The sequence below is a fragment of the Mus musculus genome, chromosome 3 (genome assembly GCF_000001635.26).
Source record: "Mus musculus strain C57BL/6J chromosome 3, GRCm38.p6 C57BL/6J".
Lineage (NCBI taxonomy): Eukaryota > Metazoa > Chordata > Mammalia > Rodentia > Muridae > Mus > Mus musculus.
The window spans coordinates 91,729,579-91,747,493 of record NC_000069.6 but is presented as its reverse complement, the minus strand read 5'-3'; the positions used below and the strand labels follow the sequence as shown (position 1 = coordinate 91,747,493).

General features: G+C 36.9%; 1 protein-coding gene across 1 annotated transcript; it reads left to right on the top strand.

The window, feature by feature from the left end:
• Positions 1-6,999: 6,999 nt before the first annotated feature.
• On the top strand, positions 7,000-9,141 carry Gm35185 (predicted gene, 35185). The gene is made up of 2 exons (NM_001378706.1): positions 7,000-7,143; positions 9,013-9,141. The coding sequence occupies exons 1-2, from the start codon at positions 7,000-7,002 to the stop codon at positions 9,139-9,141; spliced, it is 273 nt and encodes a 90-aa protein (NP_001365635.1).
• The last annotated feature ends 8,774 nt before the right edge of the window (positions 9,142-17,915 follow it).

Below are 17,915 nucleotides of genomic sequence, written 5' to 3'. Positions count from 1 at the left end.
CATGTTGGACATCATCCCATTGAATGTAGTACTTTCAGAAGTATGGGGCACAACCAAGTGATTTACTTAGTTTTCAACATTCATGAAGAATGTTAAAGGCCTATATTCTCAAGGAAAATTGTTGATAACATTCAGCTTACTTCACTCCTTGATCTCCTCCCTTTTCCATGCTTTAGGTAAGGACTCCTAACATCCTTTTATGAAGGATCATAGAGACATGTGAGAACATATGCACAAAAGTTTAAGTCATTTTTCTGAAATTTCTCAAAGAGTATGCTCAAAATATACCTCACAAGTATTCGAGTGGTCTGTTGATAGATCCTCTGCCCAGAAACTTATTTCTGGTTTGTGGTGCATATTCATTACATAGACACAAGTGATACATTGTGGAATTTTGCTAGGTCTACATATCCAGGAATCTTTGCTACTTCTAAAGGCAGAAATGCATGGTTTAAATGCATAAGAGACATATACAACATTTTTTGCCAATTAAGTCATCAATTTTTGCAATTCTCTGCAGTGGATGGTTTGGAGTACTGGAATGTAGACTTCCCCATGTTTTGACACATCAGAATTTATAGATAGACTATTTTAACAGCGCAGCTTAATATTTGATTCTATGAAAGTGTCCTGGATCAACATAAGATATATCATATCAAAAATATAGTAGGTCTGATTCATTCAGCTCACTGCCTTTCAAACCCAGCAAAGTGAGCTCTTCATGTTAGTGCAGTCACAAATTAAAATGAATTAGTGAGGAATAGTTAAATTCTTTTGCTTCAGAAACCACAAATTTCTTTCATCAAACATAATTTAGACAAGAAACAACTTGCTCAAGACAGATGCCCTGCCAACTGAACTCCTTAAAAATATACAAGAAATAAATCAAGTTTAATAAATCAAGCTACCTCCTGAAATGTACTGCAATCCTCTTAAATCCTTGTCAGCAAGATGTTTGGACCTTGATTATCTGATGATGATGCTTCCCTAACCCTGATTGTTCATGATACATGCCCTGGTCCAATCCTTTCATACCATGTAGCTTACATTTAAAGATTAATATATCCCCACCCTGCAGACTGCTGAGGTGATGAATTTTTTCTCTGTCTCTAATTTTAAATGAACTGCTGTCACTACAGTTTAATGTTGTAGGAATTTTCAATGGATTTGGGTTTTCTAACCATCCTTTGATCTTAAAGTTTTGGATGAAAAACATGCATAACCATTATAGTAGCCCTAAAGAGTATAACAGCTGTGTAGATATATATCCTCTAAGTTATTATAATTTATTTTTTATTGATAACCATGAATAATTATTTATTAATTTTGTTTTATCTGGACTGACTTTAACACCAATTGTCCTGACCTCAAAATGATATTTTTTATGGCTTATCTAAGCAATGTTGTCTTCTCTTATTCCTTGGCCTTCTTCTTCTCTCCTGTCTTACTACTCTAATGACCTCATAAACAGGACTCCTAAACTCTGTGTATGTCTCATCTGGCTTTTACCTTCTCTTTTGAGAAACCTTTTGCAAAAGTGAACAGTCTGTTTTTGTATATTATTTATTTGGCTTTTCCCCCTCACAGCTTTTAATACTTATCTTTTTTTGTACATCATGATAATTATCATTATTATTATTATTATCATCAATTTTACTATTACTATTATTATTACTATTATTTTATTGTTAAATAGACTGCTTTTTCAGTCTAATCTATTTGGAGTTCTATATGCTACTTATACATTTATTGGCAATTCTTTTTTTAGGTTAGTGAAGTTTTCATCTATAATTTAGTTGAAGCCGTTTTCTGACCCATTGAATGGGTAATATTTATTTCTTCTATTCCTATTATTCTTAAATTTGTTGTTTCTGTTTTGCTCCAAACCTCCTGATATTTCCTAGGTCAAAACAATTCATGGCATAAATTATTGGCTTTAACTTACCAGTATGATATTGGAATACAAAGTTATTTAAAAAGTCTCGTCATCCATTATTCTGTTGTAAGGGCATGCCTTGATTGTCATGTGAGGTAATATTTTCAGAGATAGCACAAATAGTCTGAATAAATAATAAGAGCCTAGTACCTAAATTTTACCTTATCTGTTTTTTCTAACAGCACATGTTGATCCCCAGAAATCATAGGCCTTCAACCATTGAATAATAAAATGTTCAGTATGGTAAATCTTACTAAACACCAAGCCATTTTTGACCTCTTAAAACATAGTTTTTTCCCTGAAATCACTAGTATCAGTTATTGTTTGCCTGCCTCATTTTGCCTACATGCAGTACCTGACCCTCACTCAAAGGGTTTTTTTTTTTTTTTCATTTCTGGTGCTTGTCATTTTCTGATATGCTAAAAAAGCTTTTGAATGGTTAAGATTATTTTAGAATATGTCCATTTCAGGTGTTTTCTCAACTTCTCAGCACCTGCAAAAAAGAATCATCAAATCAAGACAGTATATTTAGCAACATTATATTTCTGCAGTTCCTCTAGAATGAGCCAGGATTGCAACAACACACTAAACCTTCCCTGTGAGTGAAATAGACACATAATCATAGATATCCTAATTCCACTTATCTTCTGATAGAATGAAACTTACTCCAAAATCTTAGAATATTATAGGTGATATAGTTATAAGAGTTCTTTGAAGCAATGGAACACTTTTATACTCAGAAGTAGTTCTGAGTTAAAGAGCCATGTTGCATATAATAATGGAGAAGTACATGTTTAAATAATTGAAATGTCAAGTAGTTCTCTAAATGCCTTTTTTGCTTTACACACAACATTTCAATTGTTCCAAATTATCTATATTTTAACATGAAGTAATTAATCAGTTCATTTGTCTTGATTACTGCAATTTATCAAATAAATTAGGTCTATAATGTAAATATACAGACATTGGAAATTTGATTGTGCTCTTGGCTAAGGCATGCGGCCCTGAGGAAACTGCTATCCCAAGGGGAACTCCACCTTTTTGACACCTCTCCTCCCTTCAGAGCCAAACATACTATGCTTTCCTCTTGGCACTCATACTAGAGGGCTCTGAGACTTTATGCCAAGCAAAGTTGCTCCATGAAGGCCCTAACTCTTAAGCCCAAACAGAAGAGCACATATATTTGTAAGAGAAAGATTGCTAAAGCTTAAATCACACCTCAAAAATCACTCATTAATACTGGCAAACTTCAACAATCCACTCTTACTAATTGACAGAACATCCAGAGAAATTTATACAGAGAAATATCAAAACTAAATGGCATGGTGAATCAAATGAACATAATATCATCTATAGAATCTACATTTCAACTAAACACAAAGCAATATAATGTCTTCTCATTCCCTCAAGGATCCTTCTAAAAAGTTTCACCTCATATTGGTCACAATCATGACCCAGGTGATTGAAAGAATTGAAATAACACAGTATGTCCTGTCAGCCCAACATCATCTGTATTTGCACAACAACAGAAACACTGAAAGTCTACATTGTAAAGGAAATAGAGTAAAGATCTACTCAGTAATCTTGAGGTCAGTGAAGAAATGGAGAAATAAGTGAAATGTTTCTAGTATACACTGAAAATTAAGGGACATAATAACCAAACAGAGGTGACACAATGCAAGCAGTGGTAAGAAAAACATTCATAGGAATAAATGATTTCTTAAGTAATTTCAAAATTTTCACATCAGCAGTTTAAAAGTATACACAAAAGATCTAGAAGTGGAATAAACAAGCACACTAAAATGGAGTGCAAACAGAAAATAAGGAAAGCCATTACTGAAATCAAGCAGTTGGAAACAAGGATTACAATACAAAGAATCAACAAAACAAAACAAAACAAAACAAATCAAGAGCTGGGTCTTTGAAAAAGACAAAAGATATACATACACCTACCCATGGCAAACTAACCAAAATATGAAGAAACTATATCCAAAGTAATAAAATCAGAAATGAAAAGGGAGACATAACTACAGCAACTGTATAAATTAAAGGGATCATTAGGTCTTAAATCAAAAGCCTGTACTCCACAAAACTGGAAAGTCTTTATTTAATGGACAATGTTCTAGATTATAACAGTTACCTAAGCTAAATCAACATCACATAAACTATTTAAACAGACATATGGACACAAAGAAACAAAATTAGTCATTGAGTGTCTACACCCAAAAAGACCATAGCCACGTGGTTTTAGTGCAAAATTGTACCAGACTTTCATACAAGGCCTTGTATCAATACTATCCAAACTGTTTTACAAATTGAAACAAGAAGAAAACTGCCAACCTCATCTCATGAAGCCATAGTCTCTTTGATAACTAAAACACAAAGTCTCCAAATCAAAAAAGATTATCAGATCAAATTCTCTGATGTACATTGATGGAAAAATACTCGACAAAATGGCTGTAAACCAAATCCAGAAACATATCAAAGTCATCATCCACCAACATAAAGATGGCTTCATACCAGCTATGCAGTAAAGGGCCAATATATGAAAATCAATCAAGATACTCCACCATATAAACAAAATCAAATTTAAAAATTATAGGATACTTCTTTAGATTACTGCAGTTGGAGTTGTCTCTGAGACTGCTGCTGGACTTTGGATCTGTTTCCCCTATCAGCACTGCCTTGTCTATCCTTAGAAGGAGAGAATAGTTCCAGTCCCAGTGAGACTTTATGTGCCAACGTGGGCTGGTGCCCATGGGTTCACCTCTCCTCTCTCCCAGAAAGGGAAAAGATCGGTGCAGAGGGTATGCAGTTGCTTGAAGTACTGGAGGGTTGGGGGTGTATTACACCATGTAATGTGAATAAATACATAAAAGCAAGTGAAAAAAAAGGGAAAAACTCAGATGTGTGATTCTGAGAAATGATTAAATAAGAAAAGCACAGTCTTCTCTTCCAAAGGACATGTGATTAATTTGTAGCACACATATGACAGTTAAACACCAACTGTAATTCTTTTTTCAGGGAAGCTGTGTCTTCTTTTGGACTCTGTAAGCACTGGATTTACACAGTGAACAAATATATCTAGTAAAAACATCCATACTCATAAAATAAAAATAAATATAATATCTAAAAAATTAAATCAGTGATGAGGCAGTATAGGTTAATGTGTAGATCAATCATTCTGTACCATTGTCTTTTACATCTACTTTGTGACATCGTCATGCTGCCTTTGTTACATGGCGATGGAAAAAGTCTTATAATTAGGTGTGTACAATTTCTAACTTACATGATGATCCTAGGTACCCATCTTTAGATGAATAGAAAAATTTCCTCTTTTGAGCACCCAATATACACATGTAATTTTATTAGACTCTGAGATTACAAAAAGTCCTGTTCTTGTTAGGAATTACATATTGTCCTGTTAAACAAAATTAATCATTATGACAAAAAGGAATATTGACATTCATCTGCAGTAAAATATGTTCTGGTAGTAAAAGTCACATTGTAGGGAGGTTGGAGAAGGGAATGAGTTAGCATGAGAAAGGGTAATGTAGTGAGGAAAATACAAGTGCATTTTATGTATATGATAAGTCATAATGAAACCCTATATATTATAAAATAAAGAACAATAAATTAAAATCAAAAGAGCAGTCTTCTGTGTTGTAAGTTCCTGTAGAGTTGGGCTCAAATTTGGACTAAAATTAGGAAGTGATCCTGGAAGTTCTGTGCCCATGGTAGTGCTGAGGATGGACACTTAGTCTGCAGGAAAGAGGGGGTGGTTGACATTTCACTTCAACAAAAATGTAGATACTTGAGAGCAGTTCCCATTGGAAGAAACACAAGCTATTCATCCTTGTGCACGTGCCTCTCTGCTCATATAATCATTTATCTGCAAAATTAGCATTTATAATTCTTTAAAAAATTTTAACTGTGATATACATTCCATGAATAACATTTATTCTCATTAGAGAACTTAACAGAGCCATGCAAGCTTAGGGTAGGAATCCCTCCGTAGGCAGGATGGACAAGATGGATTGTGCTTGGGGTCAAACTGTTTGCTTCAGTTCTGATGAAGGCTCAGAAAGACTTGGATGGTTATGGAATGGATGAGGAAGTGTATCAGGCAGGTTGTCTCCCTAAAGGATGTTAAGGATCAGAGTAAAAATGACAGGAACGAAAACCTATTTCAATCTAACTGTACATTCATGCTGGAGATTCCAATGAGAAACAGAGAAATAAAAGAAATCAAGGAAGGTAGGGATAGTGGGGAGGGAAAGAGGAGAGAAGAAAGGGGCATAAAAAGGGAAAGACAGGGAGAGTAAGAGAGGGCAACAGAGGTAGAAAGAGATTTTGAAAAAGTGAGAATGGGAGGAGAGGGAGAGGGAGAGGGAGGAGGAGGGGGAGGGGAAGGGGGAGGGGGAAGGGGGAGGGGTAAGGGGGAGGGGAAGGGGAGATGGAGGGGGAGGAGGAGGGAGAGGGAGAGGGAGGGGGAGGAGGAAGGGGAGGGAGAGGGAGAGGGAGAGAGGGAGAGAGGGAGAGGCATTGGTTGTCTCCCAAGTCTAGCCTTGGCAGGGTCACCACACTACTAATTTGTGACTCAGTGTTTCCCTGGGAATGTCATATATACAGGTCAGTCCTACCTATAAATAATTCTGTGCACCTCCTCTTGTGCACACTCTGGGTGGCTCTTCTGCTTTGGTAAGTAATCTCCAGATTCCCCTGGTAGGATGGTGCTGCCTGGGTTAGAGTTATTTATATATTATCTAATCCAGGATTGTTTCAATCCATCCACCTGGAAGCCTGTCCTGCTGTCCTTGACTGGTTTGTTGTTTTCTTTAGTGATTTTCAGAGTTACAAAATGCTGTAATTTTTTTTGAAGGTCAAATTCTAATATTTTATATGTGAGTAACAAGCTGTCTCCCCAGGATCCAAGGATTCCTTTTTATGTCATGTTCTCCTTATGTACCAATTTGTTCCTTTCCAGAGAACAGGTCAAGGTAAGGTGAAAAAGTCACTCTTCTCCTTTCAGGTTTATGTTTCCCTTCTTCCAACAGTATAAGATGGACCAAGGTTTGACCTCAAGTGAGCGTTACATAATGAATCTCTACAAGATCTTCAGAAATTATTCTCTGGGAACGACAGTTGTACTGGGTGAGAAGGAATTCAGAGAGTTGGTGAGAAGTGAATTTCCAAATTTTTACCGGGTAGGTCTTCTTCCTGAATATGGTTTTTATGTCTGCAAGAAAGAGAAAGTTCAATCTCTTTCCATTCAGGGTAACTTTGGTGGTCATATTTAGTTATTGATCCTTAGGAATCTGCTGCTGGATTGTAACATGAGATCCCATGTTCTAGACTCTAGGTATAGAGTTATTCACCTGTGACAGAGAGGAACAAATTGAAAAACACAGTTATATTCAATGCCCTATTTGCCTGGAGGATAGATTCGGATGGATTTTCTTGTCTTGTTTTTTTTTTTTTTGTCTTTGTTTTTTGTTTGCTTGATAATTCATTGTTCATTAATCAAAGCTGAGTGGCAATGGTAAAAGAGTTGGACTTTTCACTGTAAGGTGGGAACAGTTGAGCTAAGTCCATGTTCTTATAAAATGACACTTTCCAAGATGGTGATTGAATGGGCAGTAGAGGAATACTAAGCTTCAAAGGGGATTTGTGATAGTCCTAGGTGGTTCCTTTTATTCTAGACATCTAGGGTAGAAAATTCAAGAAAAAGGAACATTAGGAAACCACGTTCCAAGACACTTAGTATTCCCTAGTCAAACACAAGGAAAGACAAACATGGCTTGAGAAAAGTTACACACAGGCCCCAGTCTCCACTTTATTTCTAAGGTCTGTGATCAGAACAGTAGACATCTTTGCATGTCCTTAATACAGGTATTTTTCTCTTTTAGAACAGTAATAGTGATGTGGAGATTACTTCTATTTAATGTGTATTTTTTTATTTTTTGTGTATGGTTCTTTTGCTTGAGATTTATATATGTTCAGAAAGTACGTGTGTGTATGTGTATGTGTGTGTGTGTGTGTGTGTGTGTGTGTGTGTGTGTGTGTGTGCGTGTTTGATTGCTCTCTGTGGAGGATGATAAAGAAATCAGGTTCATTCACTAGAATTAAGATGTTTGTTAGCCACTTTAAGTACTGAACCCATGTATTCTGCAAAAGCAGAAAAAAAACTTTGAACTATACTTCTAGCCTCAATGTTAATTTGCCATAAATTAGGAAGTCAGAAACTCAGAGTGCTGTATCAACACAGACAAAGGGTGTGTACAGGAATCTTCTATGCAGAGTTGTTCTTGCTTTACCCCTTCATGAATTCTACTCCCTAACCACACAGATGAATTATTAACAAATCATGTGTCAGATAAAAAGTGCATTAGGCAAGGTGTCCCAGAATGAGAGAATAAGATGACAGCTGGTGGTGCTCTCACACTCACTAAGATCAATCACTAATACACTTAAGCCCCCTAACATCTATCCCTTGTACTTGGCTTACCCAATGCTTTAATATGTAGAAACGTCCACCACTTAAGAAAAATACACAGGCATGTTTTTCTCAGGGTTTCACAACCTGTAGCTTTAGTGGGAGTCACTAATCAGTTGCCTCCAGGGAAAAATGAGGAGAAAGTAACTGAGAATGACGGATGGAACTTTGACTTTTCAACCTGAAACTTGTGTTTATATCCATTCTAGTGTCCTGTGTTTGCAGCCTCTGCATCTGTAAAAACCATTCACCTTTTGACAGGCTGGTTTTCAAGGAAGATGGCTTTTATGTAGACTAAATTTCTATGGAGACAACTTTGGGATACTTCTAGACAAAAGAGCTGTCTTACCTTTACTCTAAAACAGAGTCCTAGCTCTGAATTTGGAACACTGGCAGAACTAAATTGCAAAGTATTAACCCTTGCTTAGTATGTTTCACCATGAGCACAAATCTCTTTACTTTTATACCCAAATGGGTTTCCTGGGTCAGTTTTACTATGCATTTGCATTCTGCTCACCCAATGTGCACCCTAGTCCTTTTCCCTGGACACTATCAATGCTAACAATCATCTTTCTTCCAGGAAGTACAGGAAATTCCTTTAGGTAGTCTATTGAATGAACCAAAGGATCACAGCTTTGAAGAGGCTTTGGACATGATAGGACAAATGGGAATGGTGTACTACAAGAAGATGAACAACAATGCTTTTTAACATTAGCATCATCACATCGATGTGCCTGGCCTTGAAGAGGGTGGACATAGATATGACCAACGCTCCTAAGAAGAAGTTTTGGCCACCTTCCTTCTGTCCAACCAGAGCTTCAAAAATTTATTGGCACAGGCATTGAAATTGTTTTTTGAGGTCTAAGAGTCATGGAAATAAAATCTTTCTCCTCACCAGTGCTCTCCATGTTTCTGAAGTCTCTCTTAGGACTTGTACCCCTCAGGCAAATTACCCATCAGTTGCTCTTCCATCTTCTATATTGGTTTAAACTCTCTATTTTGTCACAAATTAGTGAGCAATGGCAAAATTGAATATTTATTTTAGGAACATTTGTTCAACTCCATAACCATGGCACATCTCTTACCGCAGTACAAACTCCCTTGTCCCAACCTATCAATACTGTCCTTGGGACTATGGCTATCTATCCAAAGCATCAATTATCTCACTATTAAATTACCAGCCTTTTCACACCAGACCATGATCCTCTCCAACCTTTACCATTCATGATCTCATATCTCTCATATTTGACACTGTGTTCTACTGAGTTTTTTTCTCTACAGAATCAAACTTTCAAAGGAAAATTTGGTCCTCTATTAATGTAGAGAGAGACAGATGGGCTTACCAGCAAGAAGGCTGTTCCTGAGTTTATGTTTCTTTTCTATGGTTCAGTTGGTACATTCTTTGGTTACTAGACCATAGGTGCCATCCTTATTTCTCAGGTGATAGTTGAAAATAATTCTTTCTTTTATTCTTTTTTTTTTCATTTTTATTAGAAATTTTTCTTCATTTATGTTTCAAGTGCTATCCCAAAATTCCCCCTATACCCTCCCACCTGCCCTGCTCCCCTACCCAAACATTCCCACTTCTTTACCATGGCATTCCACTGTACTGGGGTATATAAAGTTTTCTAGAACAAGGGGACTCTCTTCCCAATGAAGGCCGACTAAGCCATCTTCTGCTACATATGAAGCTAGAGTCATGAGCTCTGGGGTTATTGGTTAGTTCATATTGTTGTCCCACATATACTGTTGCAGTTGCCTTCGGCTCCTTGGGTACTTTCTGTAGCTCCTCTATAAGGGGCCCTGTGTTCCATCCAATAGTTGATTGTGAGCACCCATTTAGTATTTGCAAGGCACTAGCATAATCTTACTAGAGACAGCTATATTAGGGTCCTTTCAGCAAACTTTGCTGGCATATGCATTAGTGTCTGAGATTGGTGGCTGAATATGGGATGGATCCCTGGGTGGGGCAGTCTCTGGATGAGCCATAATTTTGTCTCAGCTCCAATCATTGTCTCTGTAGTTCCTTCCATGGGTATTTTGCTCCCCATTCTAAGGAGGGACAAAGAATCCACAAGTTTGTCTTCTTTCTTCTTGACTTTCATATATTTTGCAAATTGTATCTTGGGTATTCTGTTTCTGGGCAAATATCCACTTGTCAGTGAATGCATATCATGTGAGTTCTTTTGTGATTGGGTTACCTCACTCAGGATTGTGCCCTACAGATCCATCTCTTTGCCTAAGAACTTCCTAAATTCATTGTTTTAAATTGCTGAATAGTACTCCATTGTGTAAATGTACCACATTTTCTATTTCCATTCCTCTGTTGATGGACATGTGGGTTCTTTCCAGCTTCAGGCTATTATAAATAAGGCTGCTATGAACATAGTGAAGAATGTGTCCTTATTATCAGTTGGAACATCTTTTGGATATATGCCCAGGAGAGGTATTGCTGGATCCTCCAGTTGTACTATGTCCAATTTTCTGAGGAATCACCAGACAGATTTCCAGAGTGGTTGCACAAGTTTGCAGTCCCACCAAAAATGGAGGAGAGTTTCTCTCTCCATATCCTTGACAGAGTCTGCTGTCAACTGAATTTTTGATCTTAGCCATCCTGACATGTGTGAGGTGCAAAATCAGTGTTCTTTTGATTTGTATTTCCCTGATGATTAAGGGTGTTGAAAATTTATTTCAGGTGCTTTTCAGGCATTTGGTATTCTTTAGTTGAGAATACTTGTTTAGCTCGTGCCCCATTTTTTATTGGGTTTATTTGATTTTCTGGATTCCAGCTTCTTGAATTCTTTATATACGTTGGAAATTAGGCCCCTATCAGATTTAGGATTGGTATAAATGTTTCCCAAACTGTTGGTGGCCTTTTTGTCTTATTGACATTGTCTTTTGCCTTATAGAAACTTAGCAATTTTATGAGGTCCCATTTGTCTATTCTCGATCTTACAGCACAAGCCATTGATGTTCTGTTGAGGAATTTTTCCCCTCTACCCATATCTTAGAGGCTTTCCCTGCCTTTCACCTCTATAAATTTCATAGTCTCTGGTTTTATACCAAGTTCCCTGATTCACTTACAATTGAGCTTTGTACAAGGAGATAAGAATGGATCAATCCCCCTTTTTAGCCAGTACCTTTTTTTGTAAAGCTGTCTTTTTTCCACTGGATGGTTTTAGCTCCCTTTTCAAAGATCAAGTGCCCATAGGTGTGTGGGTTCATTTCTGGGTCTTCAATTCTATTCCATTGATCTACCTGTCTGTCTCTGTACCAATACCATGCTTTTTTGTTTTTTGTTTGGTTTGGTTTGATTTTGTTTTTTGTTTTTTTTTTTGGTTTTTTTCTTGTTTGTTTTTTCCCACAATTGCTCTGTACTACAGCTTGAGGTCAGGAATGGTGATTCCTCCAGAGCTTCTTTTATTGCTATCCTAGGTTTTTGGTTATTCCAGGTGAATTTGCAAATTGCTCTTTCTAACTCTGTGAAGAATTTAATCAGAATTTCGATGAGGATTTCATTGAATCTTAGATTGCTTTCAGCAAGATAGCTATTTTTACTCTACTAACCATGCCAATCCTTGGCATTGGGGGATCTTTCCATCTTCTAAGATCTTCTTTGATTTCTTTCTTCAGGGACTTGGAGTTCGTATCATACAGGTCTTTCACTTCCTTAGTTAGAGTCACACCAAGTTATTTTATATTATTTGTGACTATCATAAAGGGCGTTGTTTCTCTAATTTCTTTCTCAGCATGTTTATCCTTTCTATAAAGATATGCCATTGATATGTTTGATTTAATTTTGTATTGAGGTACTGCACTGATGCTGTTTATTAGGTTTAGGAGTTCTCTGTTGGAATTTTTAGTGTCACATATATACTATCATATCATCTGCAAAATAGTGATATTTTTACTTCTTCTTTTCCAATTTGTATACACTTGACCTCCTTTTGTTATCTAATTGCTCTGGCTAGGACATCTAATACTCTATTTAATAGGTTGGGAGAAAGTTTGCAGCCTTGGCTATTTCCTGATTTTAGTGGGATTGCTTCAAGTTTCCTCCTTTTATTTGAGGTGGCTACAGGTTTGCTATAGATTGCTTTCATTATGTTTCAGTATGTGCCTTGAATTCCTGAAATTTCCAAGTCTTTAATCATGAAGGGGTGTTGGATTTTATCAAATGTTTTCTCAGAATCTAAGGAGATGGTCATGTGTTTTTTTTCTTTGAGTTTGTTTATATAGTGGATTACAGTGATGGATTTCGGTATATTAAACCATCCCTGCATCCCTGGACTGAAGCCTACTTGACCATGATGGATGCTCATTTTGATGTGCTCTTGTATTCGGTTTGTAAGAATTTTAATGAGTATTTTTGCATTAATGTTCATGATTGCAATTGGTAGGAAGTTCTCTTTCTTTGTTTGGTGTTTTTGTGGTTTAGCTAACAGAGTAATTGTGGCTTCAAAGAATGAATGGTGTAGATTACTTTCTGTTTCTATTTTGTGGCATAGTTTGAGGAGTATTGGAATTAGTTCTTCTTTATTAGTCTGATATAACTCTGCACTAAACCTATTTGGTCCTGGGCTTTTTTTTTTTAATTTTTGGTTTTTGTTCCCAACCAAAAGGTTGGGAGACATTCAGTGACTGTTTCTATTTCTTTAGGCGATATTGGACTGTTTAGATCATTAATCTGATCCTGATTTAACTTTGGTAACTTCTCTCTAGAAGTTTTCCGTTTCATTCAGGTTTTCCAGTTTTGTTGAATATAGCCTTTTGTAGTAGGATCAGATGATGTTTTGAATTTCCTCATTCTCTTGTTATGTCTCCCTTTTACTTTCTTTTGTTTATTATTTAGGAAACTTTCCCTGTGCCCTCTAGTTATTATGGCAAAGGGTTTATCTACCTTGCTGATTATCTCAAAGAAATAGCTCCTTGTTTTGTTGATTCTTTGAATAGGTCTTTTTGTATCCACTTGGTTGACTTCAGCCCTGAGTTTGATTATTTACTGCCTTCTAATCCTCTTGGGTGAATTTGCTTCCTTTTGTTCAAGAGCTCTTAGATGTGCAGCCAACCTGCTAGTATATGCTCTATCTAGTTTGTTTTAGTCAGTCCTCAGAGCTATGAGTTTTCCACTCAGGACTGCTTTCATAGTGTCCCTTAAGTTTGGGTATGTTGTGGCTTCATTTTCATTAAACTCTAAAAAGTCTTTGATCTCTGTCTTTAGTTCTTCCTTGACCAAGATATCATTGAGTAGAGTGTTATTCAGCTTCCACGTGAATGTTGGCTTTCTATTATTTATGTTGTTATTGAAGATCAGCCTTTGTCTATGGTGGTCTGATAGGATGCATGGGATAATTTCAATATTTTTGTATCGGTTAACGCCTGTTTTCTGACCAAGTATATGTTTAATTTGGAGAAGGTGCCATGACGTGCTGAGAAGGAGGTATACCCTTTAGTTTTAGGATAAAATCTTCTGTAGATATCTGTTAAATCCATTTCTTTTATAACTTCTGTTAGTTTCAATGTGTCTCTGTTTATTTTCTGTTTCCAGGATCTGTGCAATGATGAGAGTGGGTTGTTGAAGTTCCCCACTATTACTGTGTGAGGTGCAATGTATGCCTTGAGCTTTATTGAAGTTCCCTTAATGAATGTGGCTGCCCTTGCATTTGGAGCACAGATATTGAGAATTGAAAGTTCATCTTGGATGATTTTTCCTTTGATGAGTCTGAAGTGCCACGCCTTGTCTTTTTTGATAACTTTGGATTGGAAGTCAATATTATTTGATATTAGAATCACTACTCCAGCTTGTTTCTTCAACCATTTGCTTGGAAAATTGTTTTCAGCCTTTTACTCTGAGGTAGTGTCTGTCTTTGACCCTGAGGTGGGTTTCCTATATGCAGGAAAATTTTGGATTCTGTTTGTGTAGCCAGTCTCTTAGTCTATATCTTTTTATTGGGGAATTGACTCCATTTATATTAAGGGATATTATAAAAAAGTAATTATTGCTTCCTGCTATTTTGTTGTGAGATTTCAGGTTCTGTTTTGAGGCTGTTTTCTTTTAGGTTTGTTGAAAGATTACTTTTTTGCTTTTTCTAGGGTGTAAATTCCACCTTTGTGTTGGAGTTTTCCCATTACTGTCCTTTGAAGGTTTGGATTCTTGAAAAGATATTGTGCGAATTTTGTTTTGTCATGGAATACTTTGGTTTCTCCATCTATAGTAATTGGGAATTTTGCTGAGTATAGTAGCCTAGGCTGGCATTTGTGTTCTCTTAGGGTCTGTATAACATCTGTCTAGGCTCTACTGGCTTTCATAGTTTCTGGTGAGAAGTCTGGTTAATTCTAATAGGTCTGCCTTTATATATTACTTGACCTTTTTCCCTTACTGCTTATAATATTCTGTATTTATTTAGTGCATTTGTTGTTCTGATTATTATATATCGGGAGGAATTTCTTTTCAGGTGCAGTCTATTTGGAGTCCTGTAGGCTTTTTTATATGTTCATGGGCATGTGTTTCTTTAGGTTAGGGTCGTTTTCTTCTATAATTTTGTTGAAGGTATTTACTAGCCCTTTAAGTTGAAAAACTTCATTCTCATTTTCTCCTATTAACCAGAGATTTTGTCTTCTCATTGTGTCCTGAATTTCCTGTAAGATTTGGGTAAGGATCTTGTTGCATTTCCATTTTCTTTAACTGTTTTATCCATGCTTTCTATGGAATCTTTTGCACCTGAAATTTTCTCTTTCATCTCTTGTATTGTGCTGCTGATACTCATATCTATGGCTCCTTATTTATTTTCTAGGATTTCTATCTCTAGTGTTGTTTCCCTTTTCGTTTTCTTTTTTGTTTCTTCTTTCATTTTTGGATCTTGGATGCTTTTGTTCAATTCCATTACTTGTTTTCCTATAATTCTTTAAGGGCTTTTTGTGTTTCCTTTTTAAGGACTTATACGTGCGTAGCAGTGTTTTCCTGTAATTCTTTAAGGGCTTCCCATTCTTTCACAGCATTCTCCTGCACTTCTTTATGTGAGTTATAAATGGCTTCTTAAAATTTTCTACCATCATCATGAGATAGGATTTTAAATCTGAATCTTGCTTTTCAGATGTGTTGGGGTATCTAGAACTTGCTGTGCTGGGTGTACCAGGTTCTGTTGAGTGTTATTGGTTTCTTATGCTTGCCTTTTGGCATCTGCTAAACTCTGGCGTTAGGTTTTTTGTTTGTTTGTTTTTTTGTTTTTATGAGGCAAGGTTTCTCTGCATCTGGCATTAATTGTTATAATTGTCTCTGGCTGGAGCTTGTTCCTCCTGTGATTCTGTTAGCCTCTGTTAGCACTCCTGGGAGTCCCATTTTCAACTGAGTCCCAGAGGTCAGGGCACACTCTGCAGGCAATCTCTCTTCTTGCAGTGAAGGTGTCCAGAAGCCTGTAGCACTAATCAACTTCTTAGTCTAGTGATCCTAATACGTTGGGTTTTCTAGGGGCTCTGTGGAGTGGGGGGTCCTCTGAGACCTTGAAACCTTCCACCAAGTTCGGGTAAATTGGGAGCTCACCTCAAAAGTTGTAATTCTTCTACACAACTATCCTTGGTGGAAGTGGCTCAGGATTCATGTTGGGAGAATTCATGCAGACCTTTCTGACACACATGGTAGGTTTGTTTGGTTCAGGAGTTTCTGTGCATTCTTCCAGGATCCTTGAGTAAAGTCTACATGAAGAAGTAGCTTAGACTTTTCCCTCTTCATTAACTATGGAATAGTATGGACTTCAGTTGAGTCTGACTTAAAATGTTTCTTTCTGCATAAAATCAATGTGAGTGCAATACAAACAATTGAACCTGAATGGAATGCATGCAGGAACATCTGGCACATGTGGTGAAGGCACTCAATCAACCTCCTTCTCAAAGTCCATATTACATGAAGGTATACCTTTCAACATGACAAGGAAATATGCTGGGGTGTAATTTCATTTCTCCTTTTCTGCTATTCCATATTCACAAGCTCTTACTTAGGAGCTAGTCAACGGTTGGCCTCTCAGATCTTTGTATCTGAATGGACATTAGATTCTCTCATTCAGGAAAACTGTGGTACAAGTGTTGTCTGGAAGATCACTAAATGTATATAGCAGGTCTATGGAAGACTCTACCCCTTATTCTGAGATTTCATGAGTTTCTGACTATGCCTTTGATCTCATTCTGTTGAATTTCATGAGCCTCCCCTACTAGGAGACACAGGATCCATAGGAAGATCCTTGAATAAAGATGCATGCCTTTTAGCAACTCAATCTCACCTTAGGCACAAGTCTAAGATGCCCTCAGAGGAATTCAGATTCTAGAAAGACTCTTTCCTTAAGCATTCATGAAATCACTGATTACCAACATGTATCAATCTTTATACTGGGAGTTTGTTTTTTGAATATGCATGATATTTTTCTTCCTTAGTTTACCCTTCTCATATTATTTTTGAAAAATTCTATTCTACTTTTTCTCTCCTTAGAAAAAGTGCCCTCCAAAGACAAAGGACACATGAAAATTCATGAATATCAATGCATGCAGATAATTGTCTCATTTCTGACTCCTTAGAAACTAGTCCTCCAGGTATACTTAAGGCCATGAAATCCCATCATCCACAAAACCCCATCCATTGGGACACTTGGGAATGAGATGACTGATGCAGGGAGCAGGTAACTATAGTTCCCTACAAATGCTTCTGGTCTGCATTTCATTTCAGCTATCAGTGGTATACCCTTGGAAATGAACATTAGTGCTAGTCCTTACAAAACATATACCAAGTATGATCAATATTACAATTCATTCATACACACTCTTAAGCTACAGACCCTTCCATTCCCATGTCCCCACTAATTGTCCAGCAAACAACAGAAGATTATCTTAGACAGTACAGGTTCAGCTGCCCACAACTTCCCCAATGAATTCTTAGTTTTGGGTGTGGGAGATAATCCAATTCTGCCTCAAGCATCATCATAGCTTCCCTATTTTATGGTTCAAGCAATGCTAAATGGCCCAAGTCCCCGACATATCTACTTAGTCAATGGGAACACTACAGTGCTACATACCAAGGGTGTTGTTTGTTATCTTGTCTAAAATTTCAGTGCACATAATGGCACACACTGGTGCAATAGAAAGATCTTGATATAGAAACATGAACTTAATGTGGCTCAGAGACTCTAACTGACTCCTTTAACAAGATCCACATTCTATGTAGTGGACTAAAATTTGGAACATGCTCCCGACCCTTATTTTTCAGCTTAAATCTAACACCTTTTCAAGCTTTGCAGACATCTTTGATAAATATAGTAAATCCAACCACTCCAAGGGAACAGTTCCTCTGTCTCTATGACAAAATCACTCTGGATAACATGCTAGATTTTGGGAATCTATCTTTTGACAATATTCATCCCTGACACTGAGCCTCAGGTGTTCGGGACAGTAAGTAAGACTGCGGAAGAAGGAGCTTATATATATATATATATATATATA